The sequence below is a fragment of the Macrobrachium rosenbergii genome, chromosome 5, assembly GCF_040412425.1.
Source record: "Macrobrachium rosenbergii isolate ZJJX-2024 chromosome 5, ASM4041242v1, whole genome shotgun sequence".
Classification (NCBI taxonomy): domain Eukaryota; kingdom Metazoa; phylum Arthropoda; class Malacostraca; order Decapoda; family Palaemonidae; genus Macrobrachium; species Macrobrachium rosenbergii.
Genome location: NC_089745.1, coordinates 10,975,747 through 10,998,417, shown reverse-complemented (window position 1 = coordinate 10,998,417; position 22,671 = coordinate 10,975,747). Strand labels below are relative to the sequence as shown.

General features: G+C 34.7%; 1 protein-coding gene across 26 annotated transcripts in view; it reads left to right on the top strand.

Moving 5' to 3' along the window:
- Rab3-GEF (Rab3 GDP-GTP exchange factor) overlaps nucleotides 1-22,671 on the top strand; it is a 265,506-nt gene that overhangs the window by 177,787 nt on the left and 65,048 nt on the right. For 23 of the 26 annotated variants that reach the window (XM_067103545.1, XM_067103536.1, XM_067103538.1 and 20 more), the window contains 5 exons: nucleotides 3,414-3,509; nucleotides 13,459-13,595; nucleotides 14,401-14,559; nucleotides 15,509-15,715; nucleotides 17,205-17,334. In XM_067103545.1, coding sequence (XP_066959646.1) covers nucleotides 3,414-3,509; nucleotides 13,459-13,595; nucleotides 14,401-14,559; nucleotides 15,509-15,715; nucleotides 17,205-17,334 — 729 coding nt within the window. The remainder of the gene's footprint in view (nucleotides 1-3,413; nucleotides 3,510-13,458; nucleotides 13,596-14,400; nucleotides 14,560-15,508; nucleotides 15,716-17,204; nucleotides 17,335-22,671) is intronic. The other 3 variants (XM_067103541.1, XM_067103547.1, XM_067103544.1) reach the window with 1 other exon arrangement.

Here is a 22,671-nt window from a genome sequence, read left to right as displayed (position 1 = left end):
GGAACTTAAAGAAGCACAGAATATGTAGTGGAGCAGGTATTCAGTACTGATGAAACCATTTTTTTTTTTTTTTTTTTTTGAAAAATAAATACTTCAGAGGAATTTAATAGCAAAGAATAGAGCCTGCTGTTTTGTGCAAATGCCACCAGTTTTATGATCACATTAGCCCTGATTTATCTAGCCGCTAAGGAAAAAAAGTTCAACTGCATAACTTGAGGATATGTACTATAAGACCACATTTTCCTAGAGTGGTTTTATTAGTGATTTCTCTGAGATTACCTTGCCAAGAAGGGATTGCTTTTTATGGTCATCTTACCGATACTAGACAATGCCCTAGCCAACCAGAATTCCATTAGTTCAGCACTGAAGACAGCAAAGTAATGTACTTGACCCCAGCAGAAGGTCTCTAATCCAGCCTCTAGATCAGGAATCAATAAGGATTTCCAAGAAATTATGCACTTTACTGTATGGACAGAATGGTCTAGCTTATAAAAGATGACTCCCACTGAAGAAAACATAGTGAAGATGCAGAAAATGTATAATAATTGCTGATACCATAATGATCACCAGAAGAGCCATAAAATCTGTAAAGGCTGAAATGGAAAAAATTTGGCTAGATTTTGTTAGTGACATTATATTTACTTTGGAGCCTATCAAAAAAATTGTAATATGGGGGATAAGGTGACTTTGAGTTTGAAGATGTGGCCCATGGAAAAATTCAAGATATGAGTGAGACCACCCCAACGGAGTTAGCAGAAAGACTTGATGGAGCAGGCCCTAAAAGAAGCTATACCTGATGAAAAAGAGAAGAGTAGCAGTGCCAGAAAATACTGGTCAGTTTACATTAGATGATTGTTTCACCACCCCCATGGGCTATTTTTAGGTGCTGAACTGTCAAGTATACATGCTTTAGAAGTGAAGGAAATGGCAGAAGTAATTGCACCCTATATGTCACTTTAGAAAAGAATTGTAAAAACCAGAATACAGTAGTACTTCAGTGATGGAAAAAAGTGCATTACTGGAGAAATTGAAGTGCTGATATCTTGAGGATGAAATGACACTACAGTATTTACAGAGCAGTCTCTGGTTGACTAGTGAAAATCAAACAAGTGAAAATACCAAAAAAAAAATATGTAATATGATGCCTCAAGATGTTACAAAAGTTATCACAACATATATGAAAAATATCTAAAATTTAAAGTTGTGAATGGGAATATGGCTAAAATATAAATGAAAAAGATAATCCTGACAAATTTCAAAACTTTTAGGTCTTCTTGATTTACAGTATTTTGGTATTGTGTTCTTTGATGCAAAACAAGGAAAGCTAAATGCTACACATTAGATAGGTTGACGTTTTATAATGGGACATACTTTTCACTTCATGAAAATCCACTTTTCAGTACAGTATTTCAAAACATGTTACAGTATTAATGTTTGACTTGTCCTGACTGTTTGAAATGGGATGTAGATTTTTGCCTTCAAGGGACAGTTGCAAGTACTGTAATTCAGTTTTTTTGGTATCCTTACAAGGATTACATAATGAGAGAACAGTCTGTGATAAGGCATTAATGATTTATTTAATTATTCTCTAGATTGCCATTTAGGTGCTACTTGATGCTATGGAGGTTAACCAATGTCTTATTTAGTTTTTATATTCTTGTCTAGATACAGGTTGAATGTTTTGTGTTAAACAAGCACAGGATATTATCTGTAGAGGGGTAATGTCTAAACAAGTAAAACTTAGGGTGACATTATTTTAGTGGGCATTTTCACACCACCTTGCTGTTGGATGTATAAACATGAGAATTTTTCCCCCAAGAGGGTTAAGATTATCAGCATCAGAGTTTTATGTGACTTTGTTGTGTATTCAAACTGCAGTTGTAGATTTATGATTGGTTTCACCAATAATACATTGCTTTGGAATTAAGGATTGTTCCAGTCGGTTCAGTATTCTTACATTAAGTATACTTCCAGTCTTCTGTCATCATTGGCAGATTTCTTGCCTTTCAGTATTCCATCATGAATATCAAAAAACTTTTATGGCAGGAACGTTTCATTTCTTGATACAGGTAGACAATACAGTTATTTTCCCAGTGATGGTTAGGACATGTCATGGAATAAAGAATTACTCATGTATCCACGTCACGTTTATTATCACTGTTTTGAATTACATGGGAAATAAGTAGTCTTCTAAAGTCATACTTCTTATGAAAAGAATGTACTAAATAAAAAGAATAAATGTTGTAAGAGTACAAACTAATATTTTACTCATTCATATCAATTGCTGTGTAACATGTCAGTCAAGAGTTGGAGTTTTATTTGGAAGAAGCATTAGATTGTTTTCCAATTTAGTTTAGATTTTTGGTTACTGAAAAAATGTTTGAGAGCAAAGGTTTGGTTTAGGCACTTGCTCTTGTACAACTTTTCATTTGTGAAATGTCAAGGGTTCGCCCTGCATGGTTCCCTTAGCTTTTTTTGTCTAGGAGTATGTTGACTTTTAAAACGTAGGCCAAATGACCTCAGACCAGGAAGATACTTAAATAAAAATCATGTCTCTTTTGGTTACGTACATATGCATCTCTGGCAGACGGAATTAGGATTAATTTCTGCTGAGGCTTTGGACTTACCACAGACTCATTTCATGGTCAATATGACATTTATTCACTGTATCAGGTATACGAGAAATCTGTATAGTATACTGCTTAGTGATTATGATTGTGCTGATACATTGGTCAAGTACTGTATATATACTTGTTGATATAGGTAATGGAATAAATAAGAATATAGAATAAACTTTTTTTAATCAATAGACTAGTTAAGGTTATTATCTGGACATAATGGTTGTGTGTGTGAAACAAAGAAATGGGAAAAACATGAACACAAACTCTCACACAAAACATTCAGTGCTTACCAAGAATAATGTAAGAGTAGGTAAAATAATAATGTAATTGGATCAGATTTAAATAGGTTCTAAGAATCACTTCTGAAAAGAATGATAGTAACACATTATGGAAATATTTAAGATTGGGGGGTTTTGTGTGCGTGTCAAGAGCACAATTTTTTCATAAATTAATGGTAGATAACCTGAATTTAGAAAGCTTGCTTTCATAAGTTTTTAGTCAACAGTGGAATACCACCTCATTATGGTTACAAAGTATGTCATGGTACTTCAATTAATTTCATGAAATGATGATTTTTTTTAAACATTTTTCTGTTTGCTATAAAAGTATTTACATGATATTAGATTTATGTTCCATGAATTCAAGATATACAGTAGTTCACTTCAGACATGTAATAATTGTATCCCAGAATCATGTTTTTTCTTATAAGTACAAGTTAGTCTTATGGTGACTACAAGTGAGGGTAAAGGTTACTGAAATGAAAAGCCCAGAGAAAAACATATCATGTAACAGGTGCTCGTGGTCCTGGGAGCCGCAGCGTGAGCCCTTCCAACCTTGGGGCTTCTACTACTAGGACACGGGCTCAACCGTTTGGACCTTTCCCCAAAGGTAGGATAGACAAAGTGTTAATCACTCAGGCGTGAGGTGGAAAAAGTAATCTTTGTTGTGTTACTAATATTATGATCGTGGTCTTTTTTCTTGAATGTGATGTGTGGGTAATTGCTGCCAAAAAGGACCAAGAAATACCAATTTTTTAGTAAGCAGTGGTTAGAGCTTTTAGTTTTCTGTTATCTAAGACTGTGATCAGAATATTGACTATAACCATGAAGGTGTTGGTTAAAAATGTTTTAACCACTGCACGTCTTTAAGGATAAAAAGCCGGTACATTGAGGCGTGGGGAATTTTAAACTGTTACTGTATATATATAATATAACTTTCATACACTTAGCCTCCTGTAATACACTTCACTTTGAATATAGCTGTTGTTTGGAGTATCTTGTTGTAAAATATATATTTTTCATGGAAAAGAAATTTGCTAAGTTTCATCTTCACTAACTAGTGTAAAGTTCAGATTTGTTTTCCAGGTAAGAGAGAACATTGCACCATTACAATTTCAAGATAAAAATGATACATGTATTAAATCTAATGATAATTAATGTGCATGTTTATGGAATTTGCCATTTACTGTACAGTTTATATAAATAACTATGCACAATATAGTTTTATACATAACCAGTTGCCCAATCATAATTTCAGTCACAAAGTATATGACACTATTATGTCAAATTATTTCTGTTGTCTTAATTAGAGATATATGATTTTTGCACAAATAGAAATTTTGTTTTATAGAAATACAGTAAGCATTATCATCCAACTTGTTATGAATATATTTCACACATGTTTCTGGTTTGTTGATGTATACTTTATTTAGGCATCTGGGGCAGCTGAATGATTTAAAAACACATCATTTAAATGGGTGGAGAGATGTTTCATAAAGAAAACTTAGACTTAATAAATCCACAAAATTTACATTTTGTTCCCATTCAGGCAAAATGATTTTTAAATCTTAAATTGTAATTATTACTTCTAAATTAATTATGTTTGTTAATATATTTGTTATAATGTTAAGAACAAAGGAAAACAAGGAAAATCAATTAACAGTATGATGTTTAGAGACCTCAAGTGCCATGTGTAATCAGAGCACATTTTTTCCAAAAATCGTTATTTAGTGCCAATTTGGTATGTCAAGAAATGTTCTCAATCAAAGATTTTTAAAGAAAGAAGTCAGTTGTGGTATGTAAGCAGTGTGCATGCATGGGAGATCTTTGTTCCCAAATAGTTCTGGTCTCATTCCTTGTTTGTCTCTCTCACTGTTAAGATTTCATTCTCTAGAACTATCTTGTGGTAACACCATCAACTTAGTGGTTTCTATATTATCTTTTTAATCAAACTTCATCAGGTCTCAAGTTTCTGTTTCATGGATCAACACCCCAGGTCTTCCTTTTTCCATTCTTGACCTTTCGTTTTTCAGTGGCAAGAATAGTCCTTGGGGACAATAACGTCCTTCTGTTCAAGGGAACTGGTTAGTCAGAGAATACAACTAAAGTCAAGAAGGTTATTCTTTCCTGGCCTTTGTATTTTATATACTGTATTTGTTACCGTAAGGGCTGATATCTTTGGCATAAGGGATGTGCTTTTGTTCAAATATCATAATTTGATTTCATCCTTAAGATTGCCCATTGCTTTTTCAACTTCTTATATTTTTCTTCTCCGAGTTCCACATTGGTGCATTGGTAGGTAAGGTTGACTGAGCAGCATTCAACTAGCTACTCATGAATCTGGAAGCTTCCAGCCAGGAAAGAGACTTCAACAAAGAACTCCTTCTACTCAGTCAACAGGATTGGTTGCCTCAAAGATTTCTTTCCAGAAGACAGAAGTGTCCCTTACTAGAGGGGAGCACTGGTAATTCGGAAACAGACATTTTTATGAAGGTGGGATGGGGACAGTTCTTTTCTCTTAAATCCTGTGTGCACTTAGTTGGGATGTGTCTCTAGGAACTTGCTGGGAAGTCCAATAGTAATCGGTCTTTCCAGGACAACCACCGGTAGGTGTCAGGCAGTGGGACGTAAGTGTGAGATTGATGTTTTAAAGATGCATCAGAGGAGTGATGTACAGCTCCCAAGGTTTTATGAATTTTTCTTCATTGTCGTCAAAGATGACAGGAGGATTGTGCCTTGTAATGTGTCTCACCTCACTGAACTGTAATTCAAACAGACCCCATTTAGGGGGGAATCTTAAACTGTTTTCTGTATTCATCCAAAAAGACTTTTTTTTAGCATCAGTTATCCTCACAATGCATAATTCAGTATTCTTGTCTGCAAAGGGAGCCAGTGTTTTCTTATGATGACTTTCTTCAGTTTGGCTGCAGATGTACAGCAAGTTTCAGGCTCCAGTAGCAATCTCCACCTTTGCACTCAGGAATAGGATAAGAGTTTGTAGGTTCCTTGAACACTGGTCATCACAGGAGAGTTTTCCATTTTGCTTTCTGAAGCTTAAATCAGCCTTTAAAGTCTTGTAGCCTAAAGTTTGCATATAAATGACAGTAGTATCAGACTTAAGTCCAGCAATACAACCACAGTAGCGTATCTGAACTTGTATCCTGCAACACAACCACAGAGCATCTCTGAAACTTCAGGATTTACAGAATCAAGAAACATTTTTGCCTGGAAATAAAAAATTTCCACATAACAGAAGAATGTAAGGTGTCTTTAGGGCCCTTCAAGATGTACCAGATTGCAACACTGTTTGATACAGCAGCTTAGGAGTGTAAGGACTTGTACATCCCTATGGCAACTTGCAATTTTACTCCCTTTCTCGTTGTTACAATAATCAGAAAAGTTTTTGGATCAGTTTCTGGGATTTAAGGGCATCTATACAAATACTCAGCTCTTGTATGGCCAAGCCATTATGTTTTTAGGACATTTTCCCCCAGTAGATCTACTTAGGAAACTCCTAGCTTGGAAAAACACAGGTGTTAACCACACTCGAATTTGTAGACCCTAGATCTGTGTGCTTGCTGAGGGTTTTTGTAGTAAACAGCTGATGCAGTCTGTAAGCTGTATAGATAGCATTCAACTTATAATAAGCTAAATGGGACTCTCTTGTGTTGATGGTGAAGTGGGAGAATGATTAATCCAGTCAGGATTACTGCTTCCAATAAACAACTTCATCGTTTACCTTCAATGGCAAAGTAGTTCATTAGCCTATGTAATGAAAGGCTTTAGCTGTGCCCTATCTCAATCTTTGATGCTCAGGGGATAAACCTTTCTTTCTTGGTGATGTTGAGAGGGCTATACTAACATTTTGAGAAGGAAGGTCTTATGAAAACCATTTGGCTTTGGTAGGTGGATCTTTCATTCATCTTCAGAAGTCTCACTAAAGTCTGTGTGAACCACCAGAACAAGCTACCATATCAGATCAGTCACACTGTGAGCTGAAGTTCCATACCGTAGGTTGTCTCTGCTTTGGACTTGTCAAGAAGGCTGACAAAACAGAGGCCTATCAGTTATACCTTTCACCATTCTATCATTTTCAGTCCATGTCCAGAATGTTTAGAACCTCCTACTTTGCCTGGTCAGGGTTTTACCCCCATCACCTTTGTAGAGCCAGACCCCAGAGAGGATACTTTCAAATGCTTCCTGTCTACAGCACAAATCAGAGATCAAGTCAACAAGTATACAGTTTCATTTTGCCTTAGATTAGTTATCTTAAGGCTGTATAAAAACATGATTAATAGAAAGGCTGCCATTTTTAAGCTGATATCCATGAGATCAATGCTTTTTCTTCATAATTATTTTAAACATAACTTTGATGTTACCATGGTTCACTGGTAGGTTCATAGAGATGCAAAAGGCAACCCTTTCATCTCTTATCAGAACAGTCTGCTGTGGGTCTGTATTGGATGCAACAATTATTACAACTTATGTTATTTTTAATCTTTTGAAGTAATGAGGTAACAGGCCATGATGCTTATCCAAAAGCAAAGCTCCAAACAAATCATACAGTTTCAGTTAACAATGCAGGGCTGTGACTTGATTCTCCCCTACCTCAGTTGAAATTTGTCCACTACAAATATTAGAGGATTGAAGGTTTAAAGGTTGCTCACAAACAGCAGAGGCAAGGGACAGGCCGTTACCCTGGTGCACAATGTCAAAGAGACTGAACATATATATGTGATCAGCACCCAAACTGCCTTTCCATCCCTAACCCAACCTATGGGCTCCCAAAATCTCCTGTCCATAGCTCTCAGGACCAGTAATTTGATGTAGCCTGTGAGATTTGTCAGTCATGATTGGAGCTTGAGCTCAAAACTACCACTCTGTGAATTCTATGTAAAACCAGCCAAGCCACCATAACCTAAAAACGCATAAAAAATAATTTTCCCAGTATAAACTCACTACGTAAAAAAGTTTTCTCACCTCCATGAACCCAACTGTATCACTGTCAGGATGGAACAAAATAAGAATGAGGCTAGTTTGACAAGAAGAAAACAAAAGGTTTGCTAAGCATGTACATTGTTTGCCTCCACAAGTAGCTCTTCTGAAATTTTCATCTGGGAGCATTTTATGACAAACCAAAATAGGCACCATAAGTAAACAGTTTGTGATGAAAAAAAAATTATTTTGTTTTATTGAAAACTAAATGTATATTCCAACCATTGAAGAGTTTTGATCTCTTCTATACTGGATGTATGCATTTGAAATATGCAGTAAAATGTGTTCCAAGTTTATATGGTAATCACTTGTGTGGATACTAATTGTAAGGAAAGATATTCTAGTATTACAATAGTTTTGCCTTTCAAACATGCATTCAAAACAAAATGTTTATTTTCTCAAAGCACATAGGCAGTGTCAGAAGTAGACTATTTATGCGGTGTTGTCCTTGGGAATTTTTACTAATTCTATTATTCTTCATAACTTTAGGATATGCATTATTGAGATTGCAGCATGAAACAAAATTTTGTATACAAAATCAGTCATTTTTTAATTTTTATTATGGTTGCATTTACAGATGCAGTTCCTCTATCTACTTTGTCTTGCAGTTTGAGTCTGTGATAACCTGTTTGAATATAGAATTTTTGCACAGCTTTGATGGTGTTACTGATTACAACGTGTTTTTTTTTTTGCACTTTTGATATATCCAGCATAAACAATGCTCAAGGCCATTCTACCTAGGGAAGCTAATATTTTTTCAAGTTTCCAAAGGTGATTTGCACCATACACATCTTTGCAAGTTAATGAAACAAAGGACCTTCCATTTTTTGTAAGATCTTGTTTGCTTTTATTAAGATTGAAACTATACAGGTGATGGAAGAGGTCAATTTTTAAATTGTGAAAATATATACTGTATCTCCCTATCTGTCTATCTATCTGTCTATCTGTATATATATATGGATAGATAAGTATAGATAAATAGATATCTTCAAACTGTTGCTGGCACCTAATCAAGTTAGAAAAATAATTAAGAATTGTATTTAGGAGACTATGAACTCAAACAGTTTTCTGTTTTTGGTAAACGAGCAAAATAAAATTTGGGATAAGAGGTAAAAATGTAAAAGTAAGAAATATAATTGGTGTAGGCAAAAATGCAGTGTAAATTAGATGTCCCTTTGTTTGGAAAAAAAATAGAGTATTGTAGTTACCAAGTTATGGTGGCACAGATTAGGTAGCTTCTAAGCAAAGTTCTCCCAGATTCAGATTTGTAGATGGAACCTGATTATTTTGATGGATATTGCATAAGTTCTTAATAAAACACTAGAACAAAGGCCTCAGCTCTATATGCTCCACTTGAGCTAACACTCTAGCATAAAGATATCATGGAGTATGACTGATAGAGTATGACTGATACTCCCTCTGATTAGCCTTCTCACTTCACTTGACCAACTCCTTCATCTTCACTTTCATATAGATTTTTATGTCTTTTTTCTCCGCAGCCCTATCTGTTAACTGTGTTATTATTTCATAAAAGCAGCTGTGATGAGTAGTTCCTCTTTAAATTTTCACATTAAAAATGAAGGAATCTTACAACTTTCCCTTTGTCAAGAGTGTAATTCAGCTCTGGTCACTTGCAATGTTATAGCCCTTGTGTCTGCATACATGGAGTCCTTCATTTAAGTATCATTAATAGAACTTGGCATGACACCAGTGATGGAATCTCTGGGAACTAGTTATTATTTTAGCTTTTCCAAAACCTGGGAAGGATAAATTTTTAGCAATATACCAACCTGTGGTATTGACTTCTCATTTGTTTGAGAGCTTAGAAAAGACAGTCTCTGCAAGGCTGATATGGTCTTGGAGGAGAGAGGTAATTTTGTCAACTATCCACTGTGGTTTTAGAAGAATGCACTTAACAACAGATGTGCTGATTTGACCTGATACTTCTTGTCACCAAGACATCATGCAATTTTTATGGAATGTGTTCAAGAACACAGAAGTTCAACTTTTATTTTTACAGATGCCCCCAAATCCAGTACAGCACTGGTATTGTGTTTGAGGTATGTGGTTGAGAATTTTATTTTATGGGTGAATTTTATTATAACATCTATTTTTACTGGAGAACTATATGGGATTTTAACTGCTATTGAGAAGATAGCAACTATGGATGGATGAAATTTCACTGTTTTCAGCAATGCAAAAAGTGCTTAAAATTACAAATGCCAAACTAAGAATGGTCCTTGGAAAAGCCATGTGAAGGATTAACAATGAATAAGATGGATAAAGAACCTGTAAATGTGTTAACTATATGTTAATAAACTGATGTACCCAGCTTTGTTAAGATGGAATGCAAGATAATTACTCCATCCCGGAAATTTTCGGGAGAACCACAGCATCAAAGCCATTTGAGGGACATCTCCCCACGTTTTCATTTGGGGTTCTTGTGAGAAATTAACAGGAAATAAAGAGGGATAAAGAACCTTAAGACAGTAAGGTGAACTACCCATATGGGGAGGGGATGTAGGATAACTGCTCCATACAAGCAATGCCTTGTAAGTACCGTGGCATCAGAAGGACTTCTTGCATTCAACTAGGGGACCTATGGGACTTACCATACCACCTACTGACACACAGTGCAGTCAAATCTCTTCAGTCTCATGGCAGTAATGTTTGAGGAACACTGCCTTTGATGACCACTCCATAAACTGGGAAACCTGTTCAAAAGAGGCATTTCCAAAGAAACTCAATGAAGTGCTCACCTTCTGGACATTATGTCACTTACAGAATGATTGGGGGTCCACCTTTTTAATTAGAGACACATAATTATCAGCCCGTCCAGCAAGAGCAGCTTATTAGTGGTAGGGTATAAGAAAAGAGACCATCTGGGATGTAGCCCTGACATCTAGGTAAACTTGGAGGGACCAGACCAAGCATAATGTCTTTTCTGAAATACATAGTTTGACGGATAGATAGTAGATTTAATCTTCAGTGGTCCCTGAGTTTTGGCCAGGAATGATGAGCCAGGGAACAGCAGCAAGTGATCACTAGGCATGCAAGCTATGAAAAAAGTTAAGTATACCTTAGTTTAACCAGACCACTGAGCTGATTAACAGCTCTCTTAGGGCTGCCCCGAAGGATTAGATGTATTTTACGTGGCTAAGAACCAACTGATTACCTAGCAACGAGACCTACAGCTTATTGTGGAATCCGAACCACATTATGATGAGAAATTAATATCTATCACCAGAAATAATTCTTCATTGGCCGGTCGAAGAGTCGAACGCTGGGCCAACAACGTGCTAGCCAAGAGCTAAGCATTGTCCCTATCTAAGAGAGCCAAGTTTGCTGATCCAGGATCCTGATGTCAAGGCAGTGAAGAAGACCACCTTTTGAAGCATGTAGGTTGTGTTTACAATGAGACCACTGAACTGAGGAGACAAAAGGAGTCTTAGAATCATATTCAAGGACCAGGTAATAGGCACTCTGGCAGGCACAAGTCTTTGCAACACAAAGCACTGGAGGAAGTACTAAAAATTTCAGTAATCTATGCCTTGTACATTGTACTTATGGTGATAATCCAGCCACACTTTCTTAAAAGACTCGTATTTCTGGATAGGTGAAGTCCATAGTTTCTGCACCACACATCTAACATTGTTGGGTGAACAGTCTTCATGGTAGACCAAATTTAGAAATTTGCATGTAAAGACAATAGCTCAAAAAGGAGGATGTGTAGATGACTTTCCTTCCTAATGTCTGGGATAAAACAACAGATAGATTGAGAGTGATTTCCTCACCTGCTGTAGCAAAACAAACCAGTGACTGTTGAGCCAGTTCAGGGCTACTAGGTAGGCATTCCATTGAAGGTCAGCAGTTTGTTCAAACCCTTTGAAATATGAGGAAAATGACAGAAGGAATTATATTGCTTCCATTTGTTCCACTTCTGTAGGAATGTGTCTCTTGCCATTGCCTTATTGTTCAGGTTTGGAGACACACTCATTGGAAGTTGTTTCTCCCATGTAGGAAACAGGTTCACTTCTGGAAGTGGAACCAGGTTAGCAGTCACTTTGAAGGGGGTTTGTCCAGCATCCACTCAGTTGGATCAGTTGAAATTGCTGGCTATCTCAACAGGGAATCTGCTGTCAGATTAAGCAACTCCATGAGGTGGATTGCTGACAAGTGCCACTTTCTTGTTTGAGCCACCCATAGGATAGACAGTGTGACTGCACTAAGAGGAGCTGAGCAGAAGCCAAGCCTCCTGATGCATGTCATTGCTGTCATATTTTTTGGCTGGAAAGGGAGACATAAACGGAAGTAATAGACAAAGGCCAAGTGGTGACAAAAGCTCCCAGGTGTCGTCTCATCTAAACAATTCAAGACATTGGAGGGTTAATTAAAATGGAAAACATAAACAGCAGCTTTTTCTACCAATAAGTAGTGTATTTAATTTGTGTACCTAAAAATAATCTTTATAAAAAGTGATGGAACAAGAGAACTTAAGCTGATGCATTAATATGTTAGCATTGTGGCTGGTGAAGAGATTGTTGGCAAAAGGTAGGCCCAAACCACCCAGGAAATTTTTAGATTACACTCAGTTCCCATTGTGTTATAAATGTGTTGTATTATCCATTGAGAATAACTAGTCTTCATCTGCAAACTTGGTTCTAATTGCATTCTTTCTAGGCAAAATGTAAGTGCTAAGACCACCATTTTAGATATGTTAAATTGTACATTGTAGTGGGAGGTGAGGTGTCTGTAATTTGATCTATGTTATAGTCCAGTTTTACTCTCCTAAAGATGTTACAAAATAGTACCCATTTCTCATCCACATAGATATGCAACAGTGCAACTCATTTAACTCACTAATGGGAAAAGGGTAATGATGAAATATTCTACACATTTGAGAGCATTTTAAAATATTCCAGATATATATATTTAGATGTTTTGTTAGATGGATTGATATTCAGTTTTTCTTCAATATAGTAAATGATAGTTATAGAAATTTCAGATGTGCTTATTTCCTTGGTACTGCATCTCTGCTAACTGAAAAAAAAAATAATTCTGGAAAATTCAGAGAAATTGAGGGACCAGATAAAAGCATTTATGGTACTTTTATAAGTTGTGCAGTTAATGTGCTTGGTGTAATTTACACTAGCCTACAAATAAATGATTAATAAAATTAAGAGAAAATTCAAGTAAATCTGAATGTTCTAGAGGCACCCAGGTGGTGTGTCTCGTCTCACACCTCTGTTATCATTAAGTTTAAGAATGATCAAAATTATTTTATAGTTCGAACATCTAGAATCATTGAGAATACTGGGAACACAGATAGGGAATCTTATATACAGTTCATTACTGTTCCTTTCACAAAACCAGTATTAGAACTGTACTAACACTTGCTTAGAGCTGTTTGGGCATTTGATGAATTTACTTATTTTTGTAGCTCCTTTCTCATTTTCAGATTTAAGTAAGAACATGAAGTAGAAAACCTAGAGTAATTCATTGTTCTGAAATGTACTTTAATCAGGTAATCAATTTTATCCTAACTTTTGGGATATCTCTGACAGGACGCAAAGGATTAGTAGAGAAGTCATCACTAATACGACACTCGGTATCTGCCCAGCGGCGAGCTGAATTAAGCAAGATTGCAACTATAGAGCAAAGAACAACATCGGCCTCAGAAAACCAAGCCTTCTTGAAGGATGTATGTTTCAGAACAAATTAATATTTTTATTAGACAGTATAGTATGGCATTGATGACTTCTAGCTTCCATTATTAGCTTAGAACTTGCCTTCATATTTTTACATTTTTAGATTAGATATTGCCTTCTAATTTATAATATTTTTTGTAACTACCCACCAGCAACTTTTATTGGAGGCCATGTATTTATTCACTCTTTATCCACAAAATATTTCAAAATAATGCTAATTGACTTAAAGGAATTTTATGGATGATATACCATGTGGCAAAGGGAGCCGACCAGGTTTTTTCAGTTGATCTGGATGTGGATCCATGACTGACTTTGTAAATTCTCATTTACTTTGCAAGACAAGGCAAGTTTTCAGAAAAACTACCAAAGTTTTGATACCATATACAGTAAATCATTGGCTTGAGAAAATTAGTGTAATGTAAATATATTTCATTTGTCATTAGTTGATTTAGGCAGTCCCATGAGTTCTTTCTAATTAAGCACTGTAATTTTACAATTAATTAACTAGCTATTAGACCCCATGTTATTATTGTGCAATATTAGTATGGAATTTAATTAAACCTGTTCATTTCAGTTGTATTTTACACATAAATTATTCCTTATTGCTATTTGAGTGTGGAATATTATAAAACTTAATGTCTCTTTTGTAATGGTGATGAAAATGTAATTTAGAAAGTTATGTAGAGCTACAACAACTTTAAAGTTTAGGTAAATGTTTATTTTGTCTACTTTATTATAGTGTGAATATAGTGCTGTCAAAAGACTTTTGAAAGATTTGTTGTAACGTTTATTTTTCAGGTGCTCACCCAAGTCATTGAAGGAGAAGGAATAGGATGGCTTAAACTGAACAGAGTTAGAAAATTAATGGAAGATGAAAGTTACAGAATGCTGGTGGTTTCAGGCCTTAACCGTACTTTAGAAAGGAAAATTGGTCCAGATGATCACATAGATGATGTTGTAAGTATAGAATATTCCTTTTACTTCCTTACCAACAGTACTCTTTTACTTATGGGAATCTAGTAATGTTTTCACCATTTTTCCCCAATGTTAGTACAGTACATGGTATGATAATTGAATTAATGATTAATTTCCATGTTTTGCTGTAACTATTCAAAAGAAAATGCATAAAATAAATCTAACAATTATTAGGGTAGTTTTTTGGGATACAGTAATCCCCTTTATAAAGAGTGACTGATTTAAGCTGGTATTGCTTTGACTATGATTAGATACATATGGTACACACTCACACACAAACACACACACACACAGCTTGTCGGTATAGGGTTTATGGCTAAGTGTGACTCAGACAAGCACACACGCAAACACACACACACACACTGATGCTAGCTTGTGAGTTGGCGCTCTTAAAACCAAACTTTGCATGGTGTGCAGATGAATGCAAAGCACATTCACTCCAGCATTTAGAAATTGCTGACTTACTGATTGCCAACAGTTTTTCCCCACCATGTACATAAAATATAGGGATCAGAGATTTATTGTTTTTTTTTTTTCGCAGTAATTTGTAAAAATATAGAACCCAAGAAATAAAACGTTCATCTGGTCCTTTGGAGTAATTTTAAATAATAGAGCATTCAGTGTTAATAAGAAGTAGATAAAATCTTTAAAACAGAGTAGTCTGTGGATGAAAATGCCATTTCTGATTAAATTCTCACCTCACTGTTGTTTAACAAACACTTTTAAATTTGTTTTCTAGGCTTTTTTTTTTTTTAAGGTAATCTTGCTGTGGATGGTTCTTTTATAGTGTGATTTATGTTGCAGGTGTCCAGTTCATGGTAGAAGTAAACTACTGTATTTTAGGGGCCTTACATTAGAGATAAATTACGTTACTAAAATATGTGTTTGAAGTACTTTTATTATATTTACCTGTTTTACCATTTAATTCCAGTGTATCAAGAAACCAGTGTGGAAAGGAATGTTGAAGCTGATTAATGCTGTTGTTGCTGGTTTAGAAGTGACCTACAACAATATAAGTGTTGGAGGTACATCTTCAGCACTTCAAGCCTTGGAAATTTCTCATACTCATTACTGGAGTCGAGATCTTACAGATCCTCATGTTTTAGAAATGTCTGGTGGCTCTTCTGCCCTCTCTCAGGTTTGTAACACTTAAGTATTTTCAAAGTATTTAAGATAATAAATGGTTATTCAGTTTCTAGGCACAAAGGCAATATATCCATATACTGCCACCCATGTGAGAGTCAAGATTTTTTTTTTAGTTCATTGGTTTGGTGTGACTGTTTTTTTACAGCTAATTACATGCAACTAGATACATGTCTTTAGAGAGCCTTGGCAAAATAGTACCGATAATGTACATAATATGTGAGCCATCTTTTAAAATAAACTCAAACAACCATAATAAAAACAGCCAAAGGGAGGGATGATGAGTAAATTCCTTGTTCTTTAAATCCATGCTTCTTATTTCCATTGCATATACATATATGTTGTCGTAGAACCCTGTTTGATGTACAGTACAAGTTGAACCCAAATATTCTGAGGTGTAATTCATTCGATAAGTTAAATTCCAAAATAGGGCAGCACTGTGTCCGTCTGATTATTCCCCAAGATTCATTTGTTACTTGGACCTTGCACTTTTATTTATTGGTATTGTTGAACAGGTCACTGTTCAACAGTATAATAGAATGATATGAAATGAATTCCAAACATTATTACAGAAACTTTTGTAAACCCACAGGCTGTACTTAATGTGAGCAATAACATGCAAAGCACTGTACTGAAGGTTTTTAATTTTCATTTGCACAGGCAACATGATGTATTAAAACTATCTCGTTGAGAAAAATCACTTCCACATTTTCCCAAAGATCTAAGAAGTTAAACGAAACGGCAAAGGTGTCATGGGCATTGAATGTAACAATACCTAGTTAGTTTATATGAAGGTGGTAGTGTTAATATAGGTAACAGACTGAGATACATGGGATAGCTCTGAAGTTTTGAAATTGAACCCTTGATGCTCTTAACTCAGTTTTTTTTAAATGGATGGGAACATCCTATTCTCAAGGTCTCATTTCATCTATACTACAAAAATAAAAATGATTGAGTATTTTATAAAAACTGAAATATTTGAATCTTCCTTTTCTCAATTTTACAGTTAATTTTTTCTAAGAGTTACAGCTTATGAGATCAAAATTGTATTAAGAAAGACAAACCTTGAGGGCCAGCCCTATTAGAGTTGTCTATTTTAACTCAGTTATCTGGATAACTTAAATAATAATAATAATAATAATAATAATAATAATAATAATAATAATAATAATAATAATAATAATAATAATAATGTCATACAAGTTATTGCACTAGACAATTACACAATAAGATTAGTTTACTACCACATTTTAGTAGGTTGTAATTTTCCCCCTGCCCTTTACCAGTAACTGTGTTTGGGCTTTGAGATGTTTTTATTCTTAAAATGTCAACTTGTAGGCCATCATATTCAGTGCTTCCTATAGCTTCTATTTGCAAAATAAGCATTCAATATCTGTTATTCATACAAAAGGTTCTTTTCTGTATACACAGTAAACCATTGCAGAATAAGAAATGAAGTGAATTTTTTTTTCCACTTTTAACAGTCTTCCAGTCCCTTGGGCAGCCTTGAGAATCTCCCATCCCCTGGGAGCCCCCAAGGGTCTCCACTTCCTCCTCATTCTCCTCAACCACCTTATGAAAGCTCTGACTGTTCAAGAAAGTCTTCACAGTCTGGTAAGTGCCTTTAAAATTTTTTATAAGTAATTTGTAGCATGTATTTGTAATAGCACTGGTTAGTAAAATAAGTTATGGCTTATCCACAGAGCCACAATCCTTGGTTTTCATATAGTGTTTGTCAGGGTAAATATTACTGGTATTTTTTTTTATTTTAGTGAGTACATTGCTATTTTGTATTTCTGCTTTTGTTAGTTTTTAAGATTAGTTATAGGGCACCTTTATCCCTGTTATGTATTGTTAAGTAAATTACCATAAGTTCTCATAGCTACAAACTATTCTGTTCTGTACCTTTACAATATTGTCTTTCATTTAAAATGTGTGTTTATTACCTTTTAACTAACACGTTGTATAGACTCAAGAAATGTATTCAATAGTATACAGTAATCAGAATGGCTTGACAAATGCTATAAGAAAATGTTTTTTCTGTACCTTTACATATTGTCTTTCATTTAAAATGTGTGTTTATTACCTTTTAACTAACACGTATAGACTCAAGAAATGTAATCAGTAGTATACAGTAACCAGAAATGGCTTGACAAATGCTATAAGAAAATGCTTTTACTCAAAATATTTTCAAGCAAACTACATAGAGTGGAAAAAAAGATTAGTGTGCCTAGCAGCTATTTGTAAAAGAGCAACAATCATTAAATGATTATGTAACCACTTTTAATACATTCAAGTCATTATGGTTGAAGTAGCTCCTCAGATAAGGAACAGCTGTCCAGGATTAGCTCAGGTAATGGGTTAACCAAGGCTCACTGAGATTCATTAGTTCCCCTTCTAAAACCCCTGGACTTGAAGTAATATGTACCGTGCTTTCTTTGCTGCCCATAATAATGCAAATTGTAGGAGGTTTGTAGAGAAGATTACTACGTCTTATTATAATACTATGTGACCAATCAATTCTAAGTGATTTTTCACTTAGACATGCAAAAAGAGCATTTTATTTTAGCCAGTTATAACTGAATTTTAATGTTGATTTGTTCCGACATGTAATTCCTTACTTGCCAGTCTCAAATAAAATGAATCACAGCCCATACATGGGATTTTATATAAAATGTTGTTGCTCTGCTGAGGACTGTTTTTTTTTTTATATCATAGTGTCAACCAGCCTACAATGGGGAAACATTTTGACCTAAAAATGCCTTATGGAGACTGAGTTAATAAATGACAGGTGAAAATTTTGTTAGGCCAATTTTTTTGTAACTTTTTTCCTATTCACTTTGGTTAACAATTGATTTTTTTTTGTTAATCAAAATTGATTTTTTTGTTAATCATGAGTAAATTTTTTTTCTTGGATGACAGTGAATGCATTTTACTCTCAGACTAATTCAAGTTCCATTCATTGCATCATGCTTTGGCTCAGATTCCATCATGATGTTAGTGAGCATTGATAAGGGGTGGTATTAAATTATAGTTATGGTACTCTAATTCTGTGCCCAAGTTTGATTTTTATGAAAGTCATGTAGAGTAACCACTGTTTAATTGAGTAGTCTAAAGATATCTGATTTCAAGAGAGTGAAATTCATTGCCATAAAACTTGCTGATGGACATTTGCCTTCCAAAAAAGCTCAGCCAGCCACTGAAAGACAGACGTAGGATTTAAAAATTGACCATGAAACAAAAATCAGAAAAAATACTAGTTATATTACGAATATATTAGTGTGGACTGTACAGAAAAGACCTGGAATGATATGACTGCTGACATATTGTTTTTGTCTCTAGTTTTTAGTGTAATACATCTTGAGTCCTTGACTGTAAGACAAATTTTAAAAAATATTCCATTCTCTCATGAAATTTTTCAATCAAATTTATGGTCAAGAGACCTTCCCTTTGTAATTTGTGCAACTGAGAACTAATGTTCAGTTCATTATTTTAACATGCCACGGTAAGGTAAGTGTGCTGATTTCTGAGGTACCGTGCAAGTGTAAAGTTGTCATCATTCAGGTTCATATTTTTTGCCTTTTCTTTTTCTTACTTCTATACTGGCTGCTTTTTGCTCACATGCCACTTCATACAGTGATATGCCTCTCAGTGGTGGTACGTAATATCTCTGAATCTTGACAGTTATTTATTATGTTTATCCACAGCATATGATTTTCTTTGCTGCATATCCAGGACTTTTATTGCCCTTTTGCATATGTGTTATTTTTCTTAGTTTGTGTAATTTACTCTGAACTAAGCACTCTGGCTCTCTATTTTTCATGATATCATCTAAGTCGTGGTAGAAGCTTTGAATTCTGGAAAAATGAACTGAGAAGTTTAATCAATGTCACTCTATTACCAAAGAACTATCCACTGGTGTTAAAAATACTTTTTATGTAGATGACATTAGTTTAATGCATAATTGAATCTTTGTCATTCTCAAAGAATTCCTGGTCCTTGTTATATCTGAAGCAAACAAGTAGGTATCACAAATTGGCTTTCAGTGCTAGACTGAAAAAACTGAAGCTGTTATGCTTTATAAGAGTTTTAAGTGGAGAAGTAACTATGATAATGATTTGAAAATGAGTAATCTGTTATCCCATGTTCCATCTGTAAAGTTTTGGGCCATAATTTTTTACTGTCATATAAACTGGAAAAACACAAAGGGAAAAACAGAAATGCTCTTAACTTGCATGAGAAACTTTCCCATGCTACATGCAACTTAGTTCTGATTAATCAGCATTAATGTTGCTATGTAAAGGAATTGTTGTATCCACAATAGGTTACGAGTGTCAGAATCATGGATCAGCACCAGAATCAAATTTTAAAGACTCTTTATTCAATCTATAATGGAGGATTTAGAATATGTTGAGGGGCTTTTAAATCTTCTTCATCCCTAGATTTGTGTCATCACAATCATTACAAGTGAAATGTAATGAATTACCACTACATAATTACATGAAATGCAATTAAGATTCAAGCAAATATTTCTCTTACCAAATAGAATAGTATTTGATCTAAGAGACATAGTCACTGTCAATTGGGGCTAATCAGTGCTTCAAGTCCTCTCAGATTTAGTTGTCTGAGTACTGTAGGAACTGCCTTAGCACCTAATAAGACAAATAAGTTCTCTTTGCCAAATAATTATTTATCTTTGCTAAACAATGTACATTAAAGTCAGCAGTTATTATTATTAGGTGACTATTTTCATAAAAATTCTGTTGTCCTGTAAATAAGGTTACCATATGTAAATTATACGAAGCCAGTGGGAATGCTGAATTAAGTTGGATCCCTGCCCATTTGGGCATAAAGGGAATTGAAGATAGTGCCAATATACATCAGAAGTGGAAAAGACCAGATAAAAAGGATTCATATCGTTAAGTATTTCTTTAACAAATTAATCAAATAAAAAAAAAATAAAACAAATCAAACCCATCATTAGAAAATTACATTCTTCAAGAAATAATAAGAGCATTATATCGAAGTGATTCTATCCCATCTTGGAAATGGTCACACACTTTTGACCCATGGATATTTAATGAATTACCAGCATGACCCAATCTCTGTATGCAGAGAATGCAGGTCAACACTAACAATTAAAACATTTTCTGTGAATGTCCAAACCTGAAACATCTGCAAATGCTAAGTACTTTAAATTATAGTTTTGGTATTAAAGAAACTTCTTTCTGGTCAGCCCTGTGGAAGTCTAAAGTGTTTTTACTCTGTGGTATGGTTAAATCACCTTGTAATCATTGATGATTACAGTCTTGTCTTTTAAAACCTATAGATCTGTTATGTGCTACTCCTTAGTTAGAATCAGGTCAATTTCAGTTTTGTGGTAGTGAGATGTAAGGGACATTCTCTACGTTAGCCCCTGACCCCACACATACACACAGCAATTTTTTATGTTCAAAGGCTACTTGAGGAATCATGTGCAAAGTGGCAAAGGTGTAACTTCTGGTTCTGGATTTCTGGTTCATTGGAGAGAACAAAGTTCATAGTACTTTCATTTGGTTATCATGCTTTCCCTGTTTTCACATTACTAAGTAATTGAAAATTCTATTTAAGACTAACAACTTTTGTCCTGAACAATCCAGAAATCACCACTTAGTCCCCATCCAGTTGCCTTTGTTGAAAATTGAGCGTGAAAACCAAAAGTGATACAGCCAGATGGGCACAAGTGAAAATAGTGAATTAAATGAGGTGACTTTGCCTAATACAGGTTTCAAGCATGTGACCCCTGCATTGTTTTGGTTGGAGTAGCCCTGTTAGAGGTTCGGTGTAATGGACGGGAGTGTTGATTTTATTTCTGTTGGTATTTTATTGATTTTTTTTTGTGGCCTTATTGATGCATGGTTTCATTTAAAACTAGAGATCACAAAATTAAAGATATCATTTGCATTTTTTTAAAGAAGAGGGTGGAAAATTTTTGGTCAAAGTGGTGAATAGCTTGAACTTGAATGTTACTGGCTACAATTTTGAAGGAAAATAGCTCAGCTATGAAGCAATATACAATTAAGTACTTCAACTTGGCTCTCACTCTAAACCAAATTAATCTTTGCCTTTACGGATATCAAAACAACACCCATTTATTTTAGTTTTTGAGGAAGCTGAATTTTCTCACAGGTGGGTTTTTTTTGGGGGGGTTAGTAGTTTGCCCTTGATAGTATTAAAACAATTTATTTCTCTAACACTGGAAAACCTAACTGCATGTAATGTTTGCATTCATTTGAAAAGTAGAGGTGGGGGAGTTGGGTTTGGCTGGTAGGGCGTTAAAATTCTGGGAGATTAATTTTATTCATTTTTACGAAAAGTGCTATTGCCACTTATAGCAGATAAAAGCTCATTTGTCTAGTCGGTTCTGAATGCCTTTACAGATTTTAATTCTGCTTCCATCACTCCCCTAAATAGGTTTAGTTTCAAAAGACCCTAACTGTAATAGAAAAATTTTGAATTTCTACATAGAACATCTCACTGTGAAGCCTGGTGTATTTTAATTTGCATTTTGAAAATATTGACAATAATGTAATAATTTAACGACTGTACTTTTAAATTCCTATTCCACAAAGTTAATACTGTCTTTGTCCATAGAAACCAGTAGCAGGGTATCTGCTTTAAAAGTGTGGATGTATGGTAGTCTAATGTAAAAACTATCATTAACATCTTCTCTGTGTGTTTTCTGTGGTTGTTTACAATTTTTTCTTATGGTTATGTTCATCCCAATTTATTTGTGGGCATTATTTAAATGTATTTTTCCAGAATGCATAATAATAGGTATTAAAGAAATACAAAAAAATTTTGAATTTATGATTGTTTTTGTCTGTTTCTGTCATCAAAGTGACACCTTACAGAAACACAAGGCCACATTGATTTTTATTTTTGACTTATTATTCACAGTATTGTGCAGTC